A 17,507-nucleotide genomic window follows, 5' to 3' on the forward strand; every position below is an offset into this window, starting at 1 on the left:
AGAAGAGAAGAGAAGAGAAGAGAAGAGAAGAGAAGAGAAGAGAAGAGAAGAGAAGAGAAGACAGAGGAGGAGAGAGGAGAGGAAAGGGGTAGATATTATTTATAGCAAGAAAGGTAACATTCACCCCATGGCTTCTGCCTCCTTTCTTTTCAATTATATTCAATCAATCCCAGCTACAAACAAGTAATACATATGAGCAGACAGATTAGGGAAATGCTCTGCTGGAGTGAATGTCCCTTGATAAAGTTTCAACTTTCTGGGCCTTGGTTTCTCCAGCTTTAAAATTGAGGCTTGAACTAAATGATCTCCAAGGCCTCTCCAAGTCCTAAAATTGATGAGCCCCTCTCCTCCAGATGCCTCCCAACCCTCCTGCTCCTCTATTAAAGAATCAGGCTCTCCCCCGCCACCCCAGTTTGGGGAGAATTTGGGCTACCACTGGCACATTTTCTGTGTCAACATCCACTTCAGATCCTACCCTAGGCTTCCTTGTCCTGTTTCACATTCCCCAGCACTACCAAGTCACATGAGCTTCTGGGAGTGGTGCTCTCCAAAGCTCCAAAGACAACATCTAACCTTCTTAGATCAGCCGCTGATGGTCCTTCAATTAGTAGCTACAAACATCCTAGTCTGAGAAGTTGTAGCTTAAGATAAATAGATAGTGGTCCAAGTCACTGGACCACAGCTGTCAGACACAATAGGCACTGTGGCCACAACAGACTGCAACAGGTTGCCACCTCCTCATTCACTGTTTCTCTCACTTGTTCTTTTCTAAAAAGAGATCTGAAAAGTTTCTCAGGGAACATAGCAGGACCTACAGACAGATATGTAATACATTATACAGACACACGGGCCTCTTCGCCAGTCACAGATGGTTGTTTGCCTGGCTTGAAGTCTCCCTCAACTGCCCTAGTTTGAAATGGGGGGGGGGGGGGAGGATACTTCTGGCCAGGGCATCTTACACTGTCATGAATAAGTCAGACCCACGAGTGTTAACCTGTTCATTCCCAAGACAGCCCAACCGCCCTCCACCCAAGTTGTCAGCCCTCATTATGGCTGGAGAAGTCAGTTCACCCACAAGGGCTTTGGGAGGCTAACCCCAGCGTGAGGGATGGGAGAGATCAGAAAGAGGGTGAACCTCCTCCCCTACAAGCTTTCCATTTTAGGGCCAGCACTGCAATTTTTTTAAATGAAAAACTTTCTGGCATCGAGTAGTCCAGGCTCCCTAACCTGGAAAAACAGAAGCTGAGCCTGGGCAAGCAGGGACTAAGAAGTTGCCTTCTGATGCCTTCCCACTAGGACCTGAGCCTCTGACTCTTCAAGGAAGCAAACCAGGGCAGGCCGGCCGCGTAGGAGGCAGAAGGAACAACAGGTCCTGGGGGGGCTTCTCCGAAAGCCCTCAAGTTTAGGCAGACCATTCCGCACATCACAGCTCGGCTTAGTCCAGGCTAGCAGGAAGCACTGCAGCACTGCGGTCTGGGGGAGGCCGTGGGGGAGGGGGGGAGGAGGAATACGAAGGGGGAAGGTGTGGACGCACCTACGCTAAGTCCTTCGCTAGCCAGCCCCAGAGTCCACACTGCGTTTCCGTTTTATACTTCCTGATTAGAAGAATCGTTTCCCCCGCAACTTTCCCTAACTGCGGGTCTGTCGGGCCAGACGGCAGGAGCCCGGGGTAAAAAGCAAGGTGAAATCACAGGCGGTCCCTTTGCCTTGAAGCGGAGTCCGGGGCGGGTCAAACACCAACACCCCCTCTCACAGTAGCAGAAATTCAGGCCAGACCCGCTCGGCGGGGGAGGGGGGCACCGGGGCAAACTGACAGGAGCTTCCAGAAAGTTGGTCCTCGTGAATGAGAGCACACACACACACCCCTCCCTCGGCTGGAGCCCGAGACCTCCTTCCCCACTCTCTCTGCAGATAGTATTACTCCTCACCTAACCCCCACCCCGAGATTTCCTAGCTAGACTCAGATCCTCCACAGTCAAGATTCTGTCATTTGCTTCCCTTTGCCCCTGCCCTCCAATCCTTATGCGCCCCTAGGGCCGAACAGATGCTGCTATGTCCATCAGACGGTGCTGGTCCCTCGAGCAAAAATTCTCGGGAAAACAGGACAAGCGCCCGCCTGCTGTAATCCCCCCAGCAGGAGGCAGTTCATACAGGAGATCGAAGTGGGGAGGGGGAGATCAGAGCTCTCCAAGAACGAAGATCCCGGGATGCAGCGCCGGACGTGCGCCCCCCACCCCAGTCTCGGCTACCGCTGCTGCGAACTCAGTCCTTGAAGCTGGCGCCCCGTCCCCGGGCCCAGGGTCCCCCAGCCCCTCCAGGACCCCAGGCCCTAGCTCCACTCCCCGCCTCGGCCCCTCCCACGCGCACCCAAGCCGGTCGCGTCTTACCTTCATCCTGCATCCGCTGCAGGCACAGGGCAAGGTTCTTCCTCCAGCCTGGCATCCCGGCGCAGGAGCAGCGATGGGGCTGCTGCGCAGGACGGAGCCCCCCCCACGCGACCGGACAGCTCTGGGGATGCGGTGCGGGCAACCCGCCACCTACCAGGCTGGACATGGGTGGGCACCGGGCTCCTCCATGAGGTGCAGGGCCGGGGGCCAAAAAGGGGCCACGGGAGAGAGAGGAGCGAGGGCGTCAGGAGGGTGAGAAGAGCGAGAGAGGCGGGCACCCGAGGCTGGGCAGGGCAAGGCAGGTCTGGAAGGAAAGAAGGGTGGCGGAGGAGAGCGCGCCAGCCCCCGCGTCCGGCCGCCTTCGCCTCTGACGTCGGAGCAGCTGGCAGGGGCTGCACCGGACTTGGGGGCTCCAAACCGAGTGTCTCTCCCCGGCCTGGAGCGAGCCACAGGAGCTGCGGTGCCCGCGTGGGGTGGGGAACGTACTAAGTAGCAAGAGAGCCGAGGGGGGCGCCAGGGATGGGGAGCTCGCTCTCCCCCTCCGGCCTCACAAGGGAGCCCCGGGGACAGAGATGCAGCGCCCAGCCTGCGCCGCGGCTCTCAGCGAGGGCGGGGGAGTGCAAAGCCCCAAACCCCGCGGCCCCTGCCTGGACAGTGGGGCAATTAGGGCCCGAATGGGGAGATCGCGACAGTAGTACAATCCTTTTATAGGGGGAAAGTCTTTTTCTCCTCTCTCTGTCTCTGGCTGTCTGTCTCTCTGTCTGCCTTTCTGTGTTTCTGTCGCCTCACTCCCTCGGTTGGTCCCTCCTCCCTCTTCCCTTGCTCCCCTCCTTTCTCTCCTCTAGCTTTTTCCTGCCTCTCTTTCTTTCATCCCTTTGGCTCTATCTTTTCTCTCTCTCTCATTCTCTCTTTCTCTTTCCTTCTCCTCCCATTCTCCCCGCCCCCCTCCTTTTCCCCTCTTGCATCTCAGCAATTAAGAACTTTGAGGGAGGGCACTTTCCCTAGGATCGGGGTAATAGGAAGTTGCCCAGGTCCGGCTAAGATTTCTTTCATCCACCCAGGCTGGAAGCCTCTCGATGGCAGGACCTAGCCAGGTGCCTGTGAGTTGAGTTGTAAAGGTCCTCGGAGACGAGGGCCCAAGAAAAGAGACTGTTGTCCTCACCCGGACTGCTGGAATGGTGAGGCAGTAACAGAAACATCTGCAGCCAGTTCCCTATTACGCAGTGAATGCAAATGGATGGCAACCATCCAAATAATTCTGTCCTTTGCCTGGATAATTATGCCCATTTTCAGACCAAAAGACACAGCCTCTGACCCTTTGGGCTTGGATTCCTTGCATGCCCAAAACAAGTCCGGAATCAGCAGAGCTTGATTACCAGGTCTTACCTTCCCCCTACTTCTCTCTGTGCCCCCCTCTCACCTCTCTGTACCCCTCTCCGACAAGCTATCCAGTGTCCTCACAGTGCCCTCTGGCTGCCCATCACCCATCCTTGTAGCAGCACACCTAGGCCTGCCTTTCTTTGCAGTGTCTCATGCCACCACATTATCTCCATCAAAACTTTCCTACTGATCTCAGATATTAAGAAAAAAGGAATCTGAATAAAACTGTCTATAATTGGGGGTGGGGGAGGTGGAGAGAGAGTATTGGGAGAAAACACTAGATTCTGAACCGGAAGATTTGCATTCCTAATCTGACTTGGCCATTAAGTAGCTGGGTAAATGAGTAACAACCTCATTTCCCCCTTCAATTTCTGATCTGTAAAATGGGGATTTGTACATTCAACAAGTGCCTACTAAATACAAGGAACTGTGCCTGGTGCTGAGAATGCAGACAACAAGAAAAAGGTTTTGCTCTCAAGAAATTTATATTGGTGGTGGGATAAGGGAAAGGAGAAGGAGGAAGAGGAGGAGGAGGAAAAGAAAGAGGAGGAGGAGGAGAAATAATTTAATAAAGTAGAAGGATGGTGGAGAAGGGGCAGTTTTAGGGGGAAAGATAATGATAATAATTGGGCATCTTTGATAAATCTGGGGTCATACAAACAGAATGTCCAATAAATAGTTGGTAATGGGGGGTGGGGAGGAGTGAGTCCAGAAAAAGAGATTAGGGATACATATTCAGATTTGGGAGTCATTTGCAGAGAGATGTGAGCTAATGAAATAAATGAAAGGTGGTGTGGAGATGGAAAAGAGAGCCCAGAACAAAATTTTGGAGGAGACCTATAGTTAAGGGCTAAATATGGATAATCATCTATCAAAGGAAAAGGAGAAGTGATCAGACAGGTAGAAGCACAAAGAGGAGAAAACAAGTCCAGAAAACCCAATAATAAACATTTATTAAGCACTTGCTAGGCATTGTGCTAAATGTTAGGGATACAAAAAGAGACAAAAAGTCCCTCCAGGAGCTGAAAATCTAACCAAAGAGATGATATGGAAACAAATATGAACAAAGCAAACTGGGTACCAGGTAAATAGGAAATAATTAACAGAGGGAAGGCATTGAGAATATCCCGAAAGAGGGAAGGCATTGAGAATATCCCGAAAGAGGTCACCAACTATCAAAAGCTGCAGACAAATCAAGGACTGTGAGGCCTAACAAAAGACCCATCAACTTTACACAGTAAAGAATTACTGGTAACCTTGGAGAGTGTAGTTTCTATTAAGTGGTAGTGGAGAAAGTCAGATTTCAAGGATTTGAGAAAGGAATGAGAGGTAAAAAATAGAGGCAATGGCAAAAAAAATCATTAAACTTGTGCCTACCCTTTGATTCAGCAATACCACAAGCAGGCCTAAACCAAAAAAAGATGAAAAGGACCTTTATACCATATATAAAATATTTGCAGCAGTTTTTTTTTGTAGTGGTAAAAACTAGAAACTTAGGGGGTACTCATTAATTGGGGAATGACTGAACAAATTATGGTATATGCATGTAATAGAATACTATTGTGGCATAAAGAATGCTGAAAAGGTCGGTTTCAGAGAAACTTGGGAAGGTATATAAGAACTGATGCAAAGTAAAATGAGCAGAACCAGAAAAATTTATACCATAACAAGACTATTATAAAGACAGACAATTTTGAAAGGCTTAAGAGCTCTGAGTAATGCAATTACCAACCATGATTACAGAGGTTTGATGGAGCATGCTAACAGAAAGCTGGTGGATGTTTTGGGACAGGCCGATTTGGGGATTTGTTTTGCTTGGGTCTCCATGTTTGTGATAAGGATCTAGGTTATTTTGTTACTGGAGGTGGAAGGGAGAAAATTATTCCTTGATATTTGAAAAAAAAAGCAAAAAATGAAAGTTGTATTTTTAAAAGGCGAAAGTAGAAGCAATGAGCTTGACAGCTTTTTCAAGTAATTTAGTTGTGAAAGGGAAATGATATAGAGGATCATTGCTAGATTTTTATGTTGGACCAGGGAGAGAGTGGAAGGGGCCCAGGGTCAACTGGAATTTTTTAGGAATAGAGAGTACTGGGCATGTTTATTTTTTTAAGTAATTCAAAGAAATATTTATTAAATATCACCTACATTACACTAAGCCCTATACTTTTGGGGGCACATTTATAGCTATCAGGCTATTAATCAGAAAACAAGAAAAAATAGAAGATTATAGGGAGGGAGAGAGGAGGAGGAGGTGGGATCAAGGGCAAAGGTGGGTTGATCTCAACAAGAACCATCTAGGCATCAGTGATTAGAGCAAGTAAAGAAAGATTGGGAGATGATAAGGAAAGGTGTTGAGGTGTAGAAGAAGGAAACTGTCAGTGAATGAACTCTTCATAGGAAAAGAAAGAAGATAATAATACCTTCCCTGTCTGTCCCATAGAGTTCTTGTGAGAATTAAATAAAATAATGATTATGTATTCATTCAACAACTATGCATTACCTACTATGCACACATGTGGTTTGAAGGCTACACAAATATGGAGTACTGTTCATGTTTTATTAATTCAGCATCGTTGCTCTAGAGCTTAAGGGGACCTCCCAGGCTGTCTAATCCAATTCACTTTATGAATGTGAAAATTGAGGCCCAGGGAGGCTTGGACTTATACCGGGTTACATAAGAAGCTAGAAGTGAGCATTTATAGGGCACTTTAAGGTTTGCAAAGAACTTACATAAATCATCTCATTCGAACCTCACAACAACCCACTGACACCAGTGTTGTCATTATTTTCATTTTTCAGATGAGGAAATTAAGATGGAGAAAGGGTAAATGACTTTCTCAGGATTGTACAAGAAGTAAGAAAATGAGGCAGGACCTAAAACTAGTTATGTTGATCCTTAATCCTCTTTTAAGGACGCTATAAATCCTTAATGTTGTCTATATAAAGAAAGCTCTCAATGAACTCAAATGAAACTTTGATGGTGGAATTTCAGGCAGTGTGATAAGATTTATTTTTACACAAACTGCCTTGCAGCCTGGAATTCCTTATCCCTGTCTCTTAGAATCTCATCCTCTGTTCAGATTCCTTTTCTTGTAGGAAATCTTTCTTGCTTTCACAAGTTCATGTGTTGCTATCTTTCCACATGTTATATATGTAAATGTTGTATCCTCCCTCCAATCCAACCCAATAGAATAGAAATTCCTTAAGCTGGGACTATTTTTTTTCCCATTCTGGCTGGTCCCTAGCACAGCATCTCATGCATAGTAGGCATGTAATAACTAGATTGTATTCATTTGCTTGGATTATATTTGAAAGTGAAGTAACGTATTTCAGCTATCCTGAGGAAGAACTTTTAGTTCATAAGATAACAAGAGAAGATTAAGTCTATGCACTTAGAGGTTAAATGATGTCTGCAAGGTCATACATGTAATGATTGACAAATTCAGTACTTAAACTCAGGTCCTCTGATTCCCAGTCAAACCTTTTTTCCATTCTACTACACATGGCACTGCCTAGTTTTAGTCTATTCCATTCAGTATATAGCTATTAAAAACCTACTTTGTGCAAAGAACTGTTATCGGCATAGTAATTGCCCACAGACAGCCATATGCTCTTCCTGTGGTATAAATTAACAAAGAAAAAGTTGAATGGAATTAGAATGTAGGACTGCACAATGTGATCTCCAGGGCAGGACCCCCATTTTTATATTTATCTCACTTTTATATTTAGATTTCATATTTGTGCAAGGGAGGGATTTCTCTCCCACCTTGAATTAATGTAAATCACAAGGCAGTGAATATAAGGGTGGTCACACATGATAAAACTTTATATATGTCAACATTTGAATGAGTTTATGCCCTGTCATTTTGATATGAGTTACAATTTCCTTGATTGGGTTGTGGAAGAAAAAGTCTGATTGAGTAACCAAACAAGCTAACCATGGCTCTGGAGGACTTAAAATAGTAGGAAGAATTTCAGCATTGAACCAGTGGACCAATCAAGTAATAGAGAGTTTTAGTTAGGGCCTGGAGAAAGGGGAGGGAAAGAGTTTCTTTAGGGGAGCAAAAGAGTTTCTCTCTCTCCTCCCTCCCCTAATCCCCCATTAACTGTAGTATGAGAGGGACTACACCAGAAGGAAACAAATGATTGGACTGGAAGTACCAAAGATCCACAGACCAATGAACATGTGCCAGAGAAGCGCTAAGATAAGGATACCTACCTGGTGTCCTTACCTACCCATCGGAGAGCTATACGTAAAGGGAACTTCGTCAGGGTTCTGTGAAGGAAGAAAAGAACTTCCAGCAACCAGCAGCTGGGAGGGACTCCTTTTCTGCATAAGACCATTATCCACATGCCTCACTACCATTTTACTAAGAGTGTGGGTACACTCTCCCCAGGGACCTTGTGTGTTCAAGGGGAGAATACACTCTTGACTTGGAAGGAATATTCTGTACCAACTGATCTCACCATCTGTGATTATAACAGAGTGGTTTGCCATTTCCTTCTCTAGCTCATTTTAGAGAAGAGGAAGATGAGGCAAATAGGGTTAAGTGACTTGCCCAGGGTCACACAGCTAGTAAGTGTCTGAGGCCAGATTTGAACTTAGGAAGAGAAGTCTTTTTGACTCCAGGTCTGGCATTCTATCCACTGCACCATCAAGCTGTCTCTTGATCTTACTATACCTTCTGAGTAAATATCTTTTCTATAATGGGACCCCGACAGGGGCGCGGGTGCTACAATATTAGAAGCTACTGCCCTTCTTTTATAAAACAGGGTGAGTAGTGGAACAGGTGGAAGAATAGCCCCTAGGCTGCAGTATGGGTGGGGAATGCTACAATTGCATTGGTATTATTTTAGTTGAAGTTGTACATTCATTGCTTAGTACAGTGACTGTTCCAGGGTAGGCAACTAATAAATATTTCTTGAGTAATTGATTGATTGATTGAACTAAATAGGCCAGTGGTATTGAAAGAATAAAGTAATGTTGGTAAAAGCACGGATCATAAAATCAGAGTTAGAGTAGATCTCAGCAACTTTCTAGACCAACACACTCGTGTCACCAGGTGAGAAAGAAACTGAGGCCCAGAGAAATGAAGGGACTTAGCCAAGGTCACATAGGCTAACCTTACAGATCCAGGGACTTGAGCCCAGGCCCTTGAACCTAGATCCTCTCCCTCTTGGTCTATGGTTCTTCCACTATACCACTCATTGGGCGTCCCGGACTCCAAAGTATACCAGTCAGAATGGTATAACTTATTGATGATGAGGTTCCTCCAACGTGTTACATGACTGCTGTATATCAATGCTGAATTATTCATCACTGGAGTTAGCAGGGCAGACACACCAGCATGAACATCATCAGCAACTGAGTAGCCTGCGGCCTTCAGAGCTGCTGACTGCTGTGTCAATGGGAGCCGACTTAATGGTTTAGGAAGTGAGTGTCCAGAGGCAGCAGAATGCTGAAATACTGCCTTTCTCTCAGACTCCTCTGATCGATCCTCCATATTCTGAAGCCACTAGAACCCTTAAAAGACTCTTGACATTACAAATCAGCATCACCTTAGATTGGTAAAACCACCCCTCCGTCAACAGCAGAACAGAAGGAGATCCTATGGAGATTTCCTTCTGGGCCAGCAGGGTCTTTTCTAGTGGCCTGAAAAAGCAGAGAAGTGAGAGTCTTCTTGCTGCCTACATCATATCATGTCATGTTTCTTCAAAGCTAACTAGAGTCAGGAGCATGAGAAAGAAATTGATTCCTTTCCCGCCTTCAATGTTTGCTTACAGAATATTAGAACGGAAAAGTACCTCAGAGGTTAGCTAGTTTGGCTTCCTCATCTTACAGATAAGAAAACTGAAGCTTATACTGGCTAGATGACTTTTCCAAGATTAACAGCGGCCCCCAGTCTCAAACGGTGGGGGAGGGCATTTGAGAGTAGTCCCACTTCCTCCAATGATGAATAATTCAGCATTGATGTGGAGCACTGGTATAATATCCATTCATTCATATCCCATGACCCAACACATCTCTCCATTACCCCAGGACCCTACTACTCCAAGATCCCCGGGGCTACTAGGGTGCCTTCCCTGGGACAAGTGAGCTTGGAGCCAGAACTCATCCAGAAAAGAATAAACTTAAGTCCCAACTGTGCTACTCACTTTGGGTATGGAATCAGAGGACCATGGTTAGTGGCCTTGGGGAGCTCAGCCCTACATCCCAAGGCATGAAATCACGATCTGGTTCTTGGAAAGGTCTGGTGCCTCCAAGTGAGCCTTGACCCCATCTCGGAAGGCCAGATATCAGATGCCTGGCTAAAAAATTGTTGGACTCAGGAGGTCAGATTTCTAGTAGTCCCTTCCCTGATGCTAATATTAAGTTTCCACTTCCTACACTTTAAAATAAGGGGGTTGACTTTCTCTCATCAGAATTAGCTCAAAGAGGGAATAACATACACACTCAATTGGGTATAGAAATCTATTTTACCCTACAGGAAAGTAGGAAGGGAAGGGAAGGGGATAAGAGAAGGGGAGGCTGTGATAGAAGGGAGAGCAGATTGGGGGAGGGGAGGTCAGAAGCAAAATACTTTTGAAGAGGGACAAAATGAAGGGAGAGAAAAGATTGAAAAAAGGGGTGGGGATAGGATGGAGGGAAATACAGTTAGCAATCATAACTGTGAAAAAAATTTTTGAAGCGAGTTTCTCTGATAAAGACCTAATTTCTCAAACATGTAAAATACTGAGTCAAGCTTATAAAAATAAGAGCCATTCCCCATTGATAAATGGTCAAAAGATATGAACGGTTTTCAGATGAAGTAATCAAAGCTATCTATAGCCATATGAAAAAATGCTCTAACACTATTGATTGGAGAAATGCAAATTAAAGCAATTCTGAGGCACTACCTCATACCTAATAGATTAGATAATAAGACAGAAAAGGTAAATGGCAGTGGATGCGATGTGGGGAAAATGAGACATTCATGTGTTGGTGAAGGTGTGGACTAATTCAGCCATTCTGTAGAGCAATTTGGAATATATCCATAGGGCTATAAAACCAGACATAATCTTTGACCTAGCAATACCACTACTAGTGTGTATCCCAAAAGAGATTTTAAAAACAGACCCTTTTATACAAAGATCTTTATAGAAGCTCTTTTCTGAGGGCAAAGAATTGGAAACTGAGAGGACGTCCATCAATTGGGGAATGGCTGAACAAATTGTAGTATGTGATTATGATGGAATACTATTGCACTATAAGAAATGATGAGTAGGAAGCTCTAAGAAAAATGTGGAAAGACTTACATGAGCTGATGCAAAGTGAAATATACTGTGTCCAGAGTAACAGCAATATTGTAAGATGATCAGCTGTGAATGACTTAGCCATTCTCAGCAATACAATGATCCAAAGAACTTAAAATGAAAAATGCTAGCCATTCCCAGAGAAAAAAACCGATGGTGTCTGAATACAGACTGGATCATATTTTTTAAATTTTCTCTATTTTTCTACTTTCTCTTTTTTGGTCTATGTTTTCTTTCACAACGTGACTGCTATGTGTATAACCTATATGGAATTGTTGGCTTTCTCAATGGGGGGAGAGGGGGAGGGAGGAAGAAAGAGAATTGGGAACTTGAAGTTTTAAAAACAATGTTAAAAATCATTTTTGCATTTAACTGGGGAAAAATCAAATGCTAAATAAACAAACAAAATGAAAAAAAATGAAATAAGGATATTGAACAATGTGATCTTGAAGGTCCCATTAACTTCTAACAATCAATTAGTATATGAGATTTGGCCTCCTTTTAGCTCAGCCTTAATTTCAGTTTAAGTTAAATGAGCCTTTCTCTGTGACTTTGGGCACATCACATTCTCTGACACCTCCTTTCTCCTTTACTCCTTTCTAAAGTGAGAGTATTAGATTAGACTATTTGATACAATATAAGATCTCTAAAGACCAAGACAATTTCACTTTTGACTTAGTATCCTTAGTGTCTAATACAGTGCTTGGCAAATGCTAAAAATAATTAATTATAGGATAATCAATAATAATTAAAAATAACAACTAATAATTAATTGCAGTATCATAAGACCATAGATTTAGAGTTGGAAGGAATCGTCAAGGTCATCAAACCCAACCCTCTCATTTTACAAATGAGGAAATGGAGGCCCAAGAGTTTAAATGATTTGTCTCAGGTCACATAATTAAGTGTCTGGGAAAAAATTTGAACTTGAGTTTTCCTGATCCTCGGATCAGAACTCTACCCACTAAACAACACTGTTCTTTTGCAGCTCTAACATTATGATAATTTGGGAAAAAGGAAGGAGATGGGCTTCCAACACTCTTTTAGCCCCTTCCCCTAAAGCATCTATTTGCTTGCTGTGAGGATTACCACTGTACTTCCCTCTAGACTTGGAACAATTAGGCTTCTTTCATGCCGATTATGAAGAAACAGATGAATTTAACACCCAGTTGTAAAGAATAATTAGTTAAAATCAGAAGCTACCAGATGGTACATTTCCTTTACTTATTGGTCTCCTCTACAGCAGGCTTGTGGTATGCCTGGATGGCTGGGGACAGTGTCCTGTGAGGTCCCTTCCCAGGGTGATGTGTCTCGCCCTCCTGAACCCCACCTTTTATGTTTCTTGCCTTAATCACAGTTTATGGTGCTTGATCCAGGCAGAAAAAAAAATCCTGATCATGGTTCTGTACCATGGTGCCACAAGAAAGAGCCCTAGAATATGAAATGAAAGAGGATGAAGGAGCCTTAGAACATGGAATGTCAGAGCTAGAAGTAGCCTTAGAACATATATGTCAGACCTTGGATAAATCTCCTAATAAAGAATATTAGAATACAGAATGGCAGAGTTTGGGGGGATCTTAGAACAAAGAAGATTCAATTGTACATGTCATAGCTAGGAAAGGTCTTCTAATACAGAATATTAGAATACAGAATGTCAGCGTGAGACATTAGGACATGGAGTGCTAGAGCTGGGACCTTAGAACACAGACTAGGAGAACAGAATATCAGAGCAGAAAGCGAATTTAGAACATACAATGTAAGAGCTAGAAGAGATTTTGGAAATCATCGGAAGTCATTTGACAGGTGAGCCTGGAATTATTTGTTATATTTATTTACTTGAACACATCTCCTAACTCCTCAGATAGACTTGTAAGCTTCTGGATGCAGGTAAGGGACCTTGCCTTATACTTCCCCGTCTCGCCCCAAGGTGCCTTCCCTTAGTGGGTGCTGAGCAAATATTTTTTGATTGATTATAAGCGTTCAACTACATCCTGCTGACCTCTGTTAATTTGTCTTTCTGACATTTCCCCTTCTTCCTCTGCAGTCTGGACGATCACGATAATAGCTTACATCTATCTAATGCTTGCCCACTTATGAGATGCCCTCCTTACAGCAAACCAGGAGGTCAGTAGTACATATATATGATGACGTATGTTTTACAGATGAGGAAATGAAGGCCCAAGAACCTTAAGGGACTTGTTAGCCCACATAGTTAATAAGTAGAAGATCTCAGACTCATACACAGGTCTCTGGACTCCAAATCCTTTGCTTTTTTCCCCCATGGAATATAAAAAGCAATATGAACAATCCCAAAGGGCATGGAGGCAACATTCTTGGCCACCAGTTAATGCTGGTTGTAGATTTTATGCACTAGATCACGGGTGGGATCCTGACTCAAAATCAATCAGCTACTGGTAGTTTAGTGCAGGTGGTGGAAAGAACAACAGAGTTAGGGTCTCAGCTTTGGTCCCAACTGTGCCACTTACTAGGGGCAGCTAGGGGGTACCATAGTGCACAGGCCGCCAAGCCCAGAGTCAGAAAGACTCATCTTCATGAGTTCAAATCCAGCTTCAGACACTTACTAGCTGTGTGACCTTGAGCAAGTCATTTCACCCTGTTTACCTCAGTTTCCTCATCTATAAAATGAGCCAGAGATGGAAATGGCAAACCACTCCAGTATCTCTGCCAAGACAATACCAAATGGGGTCACGAAAAAGTCTGAAATAACTGAATAACAAGTACCACTTACTAAGTGTATGGAATCAGAGGATCTTTTATAGGAAAGCTCTATATAACAAGTAGGTAGGCAATAAGCATTTATTGTGTTTACTATATTCCAGCTATGGTGCTAAGGGCTGGGGCTATAAACAAAAGCAAAAACAAAGACAATCTTTTTTTTTACAATCTTAAGGAAGTTTGTTTTTTGTTCATCCTTTGCTCTCAAAGAGGACCAATGACATCATGAAGATGATGTCGACTTGCATGTGAACGGGATCTAAGTGAGGCAGTGGTGCACAAAGTCATCAGATAACACATAAATGGAAGGAGGAAAACTCTTAGAGTCAGAAGCACAGCCAGGAGGAGAATGAAGCATGTTGGGTCTGGACCTGCCCCCACAATGGAGGCCCCGAAATGAATTCACCAATGGCACAAGGACACTGAAGGGCAAGAGGACAACTGAGTCATGGTGGCAGAGTCAAAAACACAGCTGGGTTGGAATGTGCTCATCTCCCAAAAGGAGGTATGTAGCTCTCTGGAGGGAAAGATAGATGGATAGATAGACAGATAAATAGATGAGACACATTTTAAAGTTTAATTTGCGTTATTAGTATTTTCTCCACCACTTTCTTAAGTGCAATCAACAAAATAATAAATCAGCCTTGATTTATAACATTTGCCAATTTCCAACAGGTAAATGACTACACTGGAAATTTAACAAATGGTTCTCAAAAGCCAGTAAGAGCTGGTTCCAGCATACCACTACCTTGAAAGGACGTCACCAATGGGAGAAAGGCAGCAGCATGGTGGAAGGATATCCCAGGTGTTAAAGGAAGTTCCAGGGTGAGAAGGCAGCTGAGCCCCATTTCTTTAGCACTGAGTTTGCAAAACAACTTGTGAACTCTCATTGTGTAAAAGTAGATATTTGTACAATCATAAATTTCAGGAGCTTCTAGGTTTTTTTTAAATTTGCTCTTATGTTTATTTACTTCTAATTATGAAGTCAATAAAGTATGTATATAATGTATTTAAGTCAACCAATAAACAAGGGATAAACAATAAATCATGGGATGCCTGTTTTATTTCCAATTCTGTACTGTGTGCTGTAAGGGGCATAAAAGGCTAAGACAAAATTCCCACTTTACGGAAGTTTATAATTTTACTAGGGAAGTATGCAACATTCATAGAAGAATAAGAGGCAGTACACATTCAAGTCTCAGATTATATGGTTCATTCCATTATTTCTTTAGGGATTTAGAGATTGGGAATGAAGTAGACGTGTGAAGGATTCATAAACTGATAAAGCTGAAAACAACGTTTTCATTTTACAGATAGGTCAGTATCTCATCTGGCCTCATTCTCCCAGAAGGCAACTGGCTATGTTATCTCTTCAGGGTTCTAGAGGTACCCCCAGAGGAGAATGGTGTGTCTCTTCTCTAATGCTTTGAGTTTAAGTCCCTCCTTTCTTGGTTGTTCCCCGCTATAGAGTACCCCAGCTCCATTTAGTCATTTGACATCAACTAGCTTTTGCATAGAGATCATTACTTCAAAGATATAGCAAGAACAAAACTACAAAAAGTTTGGGTGTTGTTTTTTCCATTTGCATTGTGGCAGTCATTGTGTATATTTTTCTGGGTCTGCTTCCTGAGTCCATTCATATAAGTCTTCCCATACTTTTCTAATTTCTTTGTGTTCCTCTTAACTTATCTTTAAACTTTTGGATTCCACTGAACCAGTCTGAAGGGTCTAGCTTTTACAAGAATCTTCCCATGTTGGATTTGTTTGGTGATGACAGCAGTCTTGGAGACCATATTGTAATCTCCTGAATACTGTGCCATCTCTACACTGCCCAGCTCTTCTTGGAAAGGACCCAGAATGCCAGGTGAATTGCAACTCTGTTTACATTAACCCCAGAGGGCAGCTTTTTACTAACAAGCTGCTCCTGCCATAGTAGTCACATAATTTGATTGGAAACAGAGGAACAAAGTCAGACAAAAAGATGCTTCCTGCTGCTCTTTACATTAAGACCCAAAGTGTCAAAGTTGGAAGGGAAATTAAGAAGTGACAAAAATTAGGCACAGAGAGGGAAGTATTTTGTTTAAAATCACACAGCAAGTTTGTAGCAGAATCTGGATTAAATCCCATGTCTCCTGACTCTCAGGTCCTCAAGGAAGTAAGCCCCCCTGTTTTTCACCTATGCTTTCTGTTAGCTTTTGCTTGATTCCCATGGGAATTTATGGTAATAGGAAGCCTCAGTGTATTCTGAGATCTAGGCAAACTGACACCCAGGCAGCGTTTGAGGGGCAGGGTGACAACATTTCTGTGCACAGATCTATTTGTGGCCCAGGCAAACACATTGGTGAATTTCTAAGATCTGATAGTTTGCTCTGTTAATAATCCTAAAAATAGCACAAATAAATCCTGGCACATAGGTTATACTATTTACTCATACCAACAATTACACCATAGTTCATCTTTCTAAACAACAAAGGCAATACTACAAGTGTTAAAAAGAACAGCTTATATTTATATAAATACTCTAAGGTGGACAAAGTATTTTCTGCCCAACAACCCTGAAAGACAGCAAGTGAATGTGTTAATACTCTCATTTTACAGCCAAGGAAGCAAAGGCTTAGAGATAGTAACTTCCCCATGATCACATAGATGGTAAATGTCAGCACCAGGTTTGGAGGAGATGGTCTGACTCTGACACCAGTATTATTTCCACTGATCCCCAAAGAAGAAGGAATCTTTATTAAATGATTCAAAAGGTTTAGGAATATTTCTCTCCTGAGAATTTCCTAAACCAGTTAAACCTTACTGGAAATTTATTATTTTGTAGCTTCAAGATTTTTCTGGGTCAAAAAGTCCTCTGTGAAAGTACAAATGCCTTTGTAAAGGAAAAGTTCCATTCCCATCCCAATCAATCAATGAATAGAGTAAACTAGGTACAAAGGAACTTTCCCAGAACCTCATGGCACTATGAGGAAGCAAACTTCCAAAATGAACAGAGTGTAGGACTTTTGGCCGTTGGATGAAAGGAATATGATGTCCCCAAGGAAACATCTTGTGATAGGCAAAAAGGGTCAAGGCACAGATCTTGGGCTATATATAAAATGAACACTTAGTCCAATGTTTAGTTGAATTCAGCATCCAAGCCTTCTAGCAGTAGAAGATTTCCCATACAGGACCTGATTCCAGTTTGGAAACTGGAGTACCAACGTAGCATGATTTTTTTTGGTTTCTAGGATTATAGATTTAGAGCTGAAAGAAACCCCACAGGCTACCTACCCACAAGGACATGTTTTACAGAGGAAGAACTGAGGTCTTAGAGAGGTCAAGTAACTTGTCCAAGGGCATACAAGTTGTTCCAGAGGACATCCCAGGGACTCTTCCTCTACTGCCACCCTCTCCCTATCCACAACCATGGGCCAAAGGAAGTAAAGACTGGGAGGCAGGTAGTGAGATAGAGAAAGAGATCCATGATCAGGCACTAAGGAAAGACCCTACCACAAAAGCTGGGGTTTGTAGATAGGACTGTAGCCCCTTAGAGAAAAAGCAGAATGGAAACAGGGTCCCAGGCCCAGAGGGACCCCAGCAGGACACCAAGGAAGGGGAAGGGTGAAAGGGAACCAACATCATTCCTAGCAACAGAACACAAAATCCAAGTGTCTAAACACTCATCTGAGATTCCGTGGATCATAATTATTTATGGTGTTGTTTCCAGAT

The 17,507-nt window shown here is 43.4% G+C and overlaps 1 protein-coding gene across 1 annotated transcript in view; it reads right to left on the bottom strand.

Moving 5' to 3' along the window:
* GRIP2 (glutamate receptor interacting protein 2) overlaps positions 1-2,702 on the bottom strand; it is a 406,226-nt gene extending 403,524 nt beyond the window's left edge. Inside the window, exon 1 of the mRNA XM_069083863.1 lies at positions 2,388-2,702. Within this exon, the coding sequence (XP_068939964.1) occupies positions 2,388-2,553 (166 nt within the window). The 5' untranslated portion in view covers positions 2,554-2,702. The remainder of the gene's footprint in view (positions 1-2,387) is intronic.
* Between the last annotated feature and the right edge of the window lie 14,805 nt (positions 2,703-17,507).

This window comes from Petaurus breviceps, unplaced genomic scaffold (genome assembly GCF_028583685.1).
Source record: "Petaurus breviceps papuanus isolate PSGF00001 unplaced genomic scaffold, PetGlider_PUasm1.0 174, whole genome shotgun sequence".
NCBI classification, from domain to species: Eukaryota; Metazoa; Chordata; class Mammalia; order Diprotodontia; family Petauridae; genus Petaurus; species Petaurus breviceps.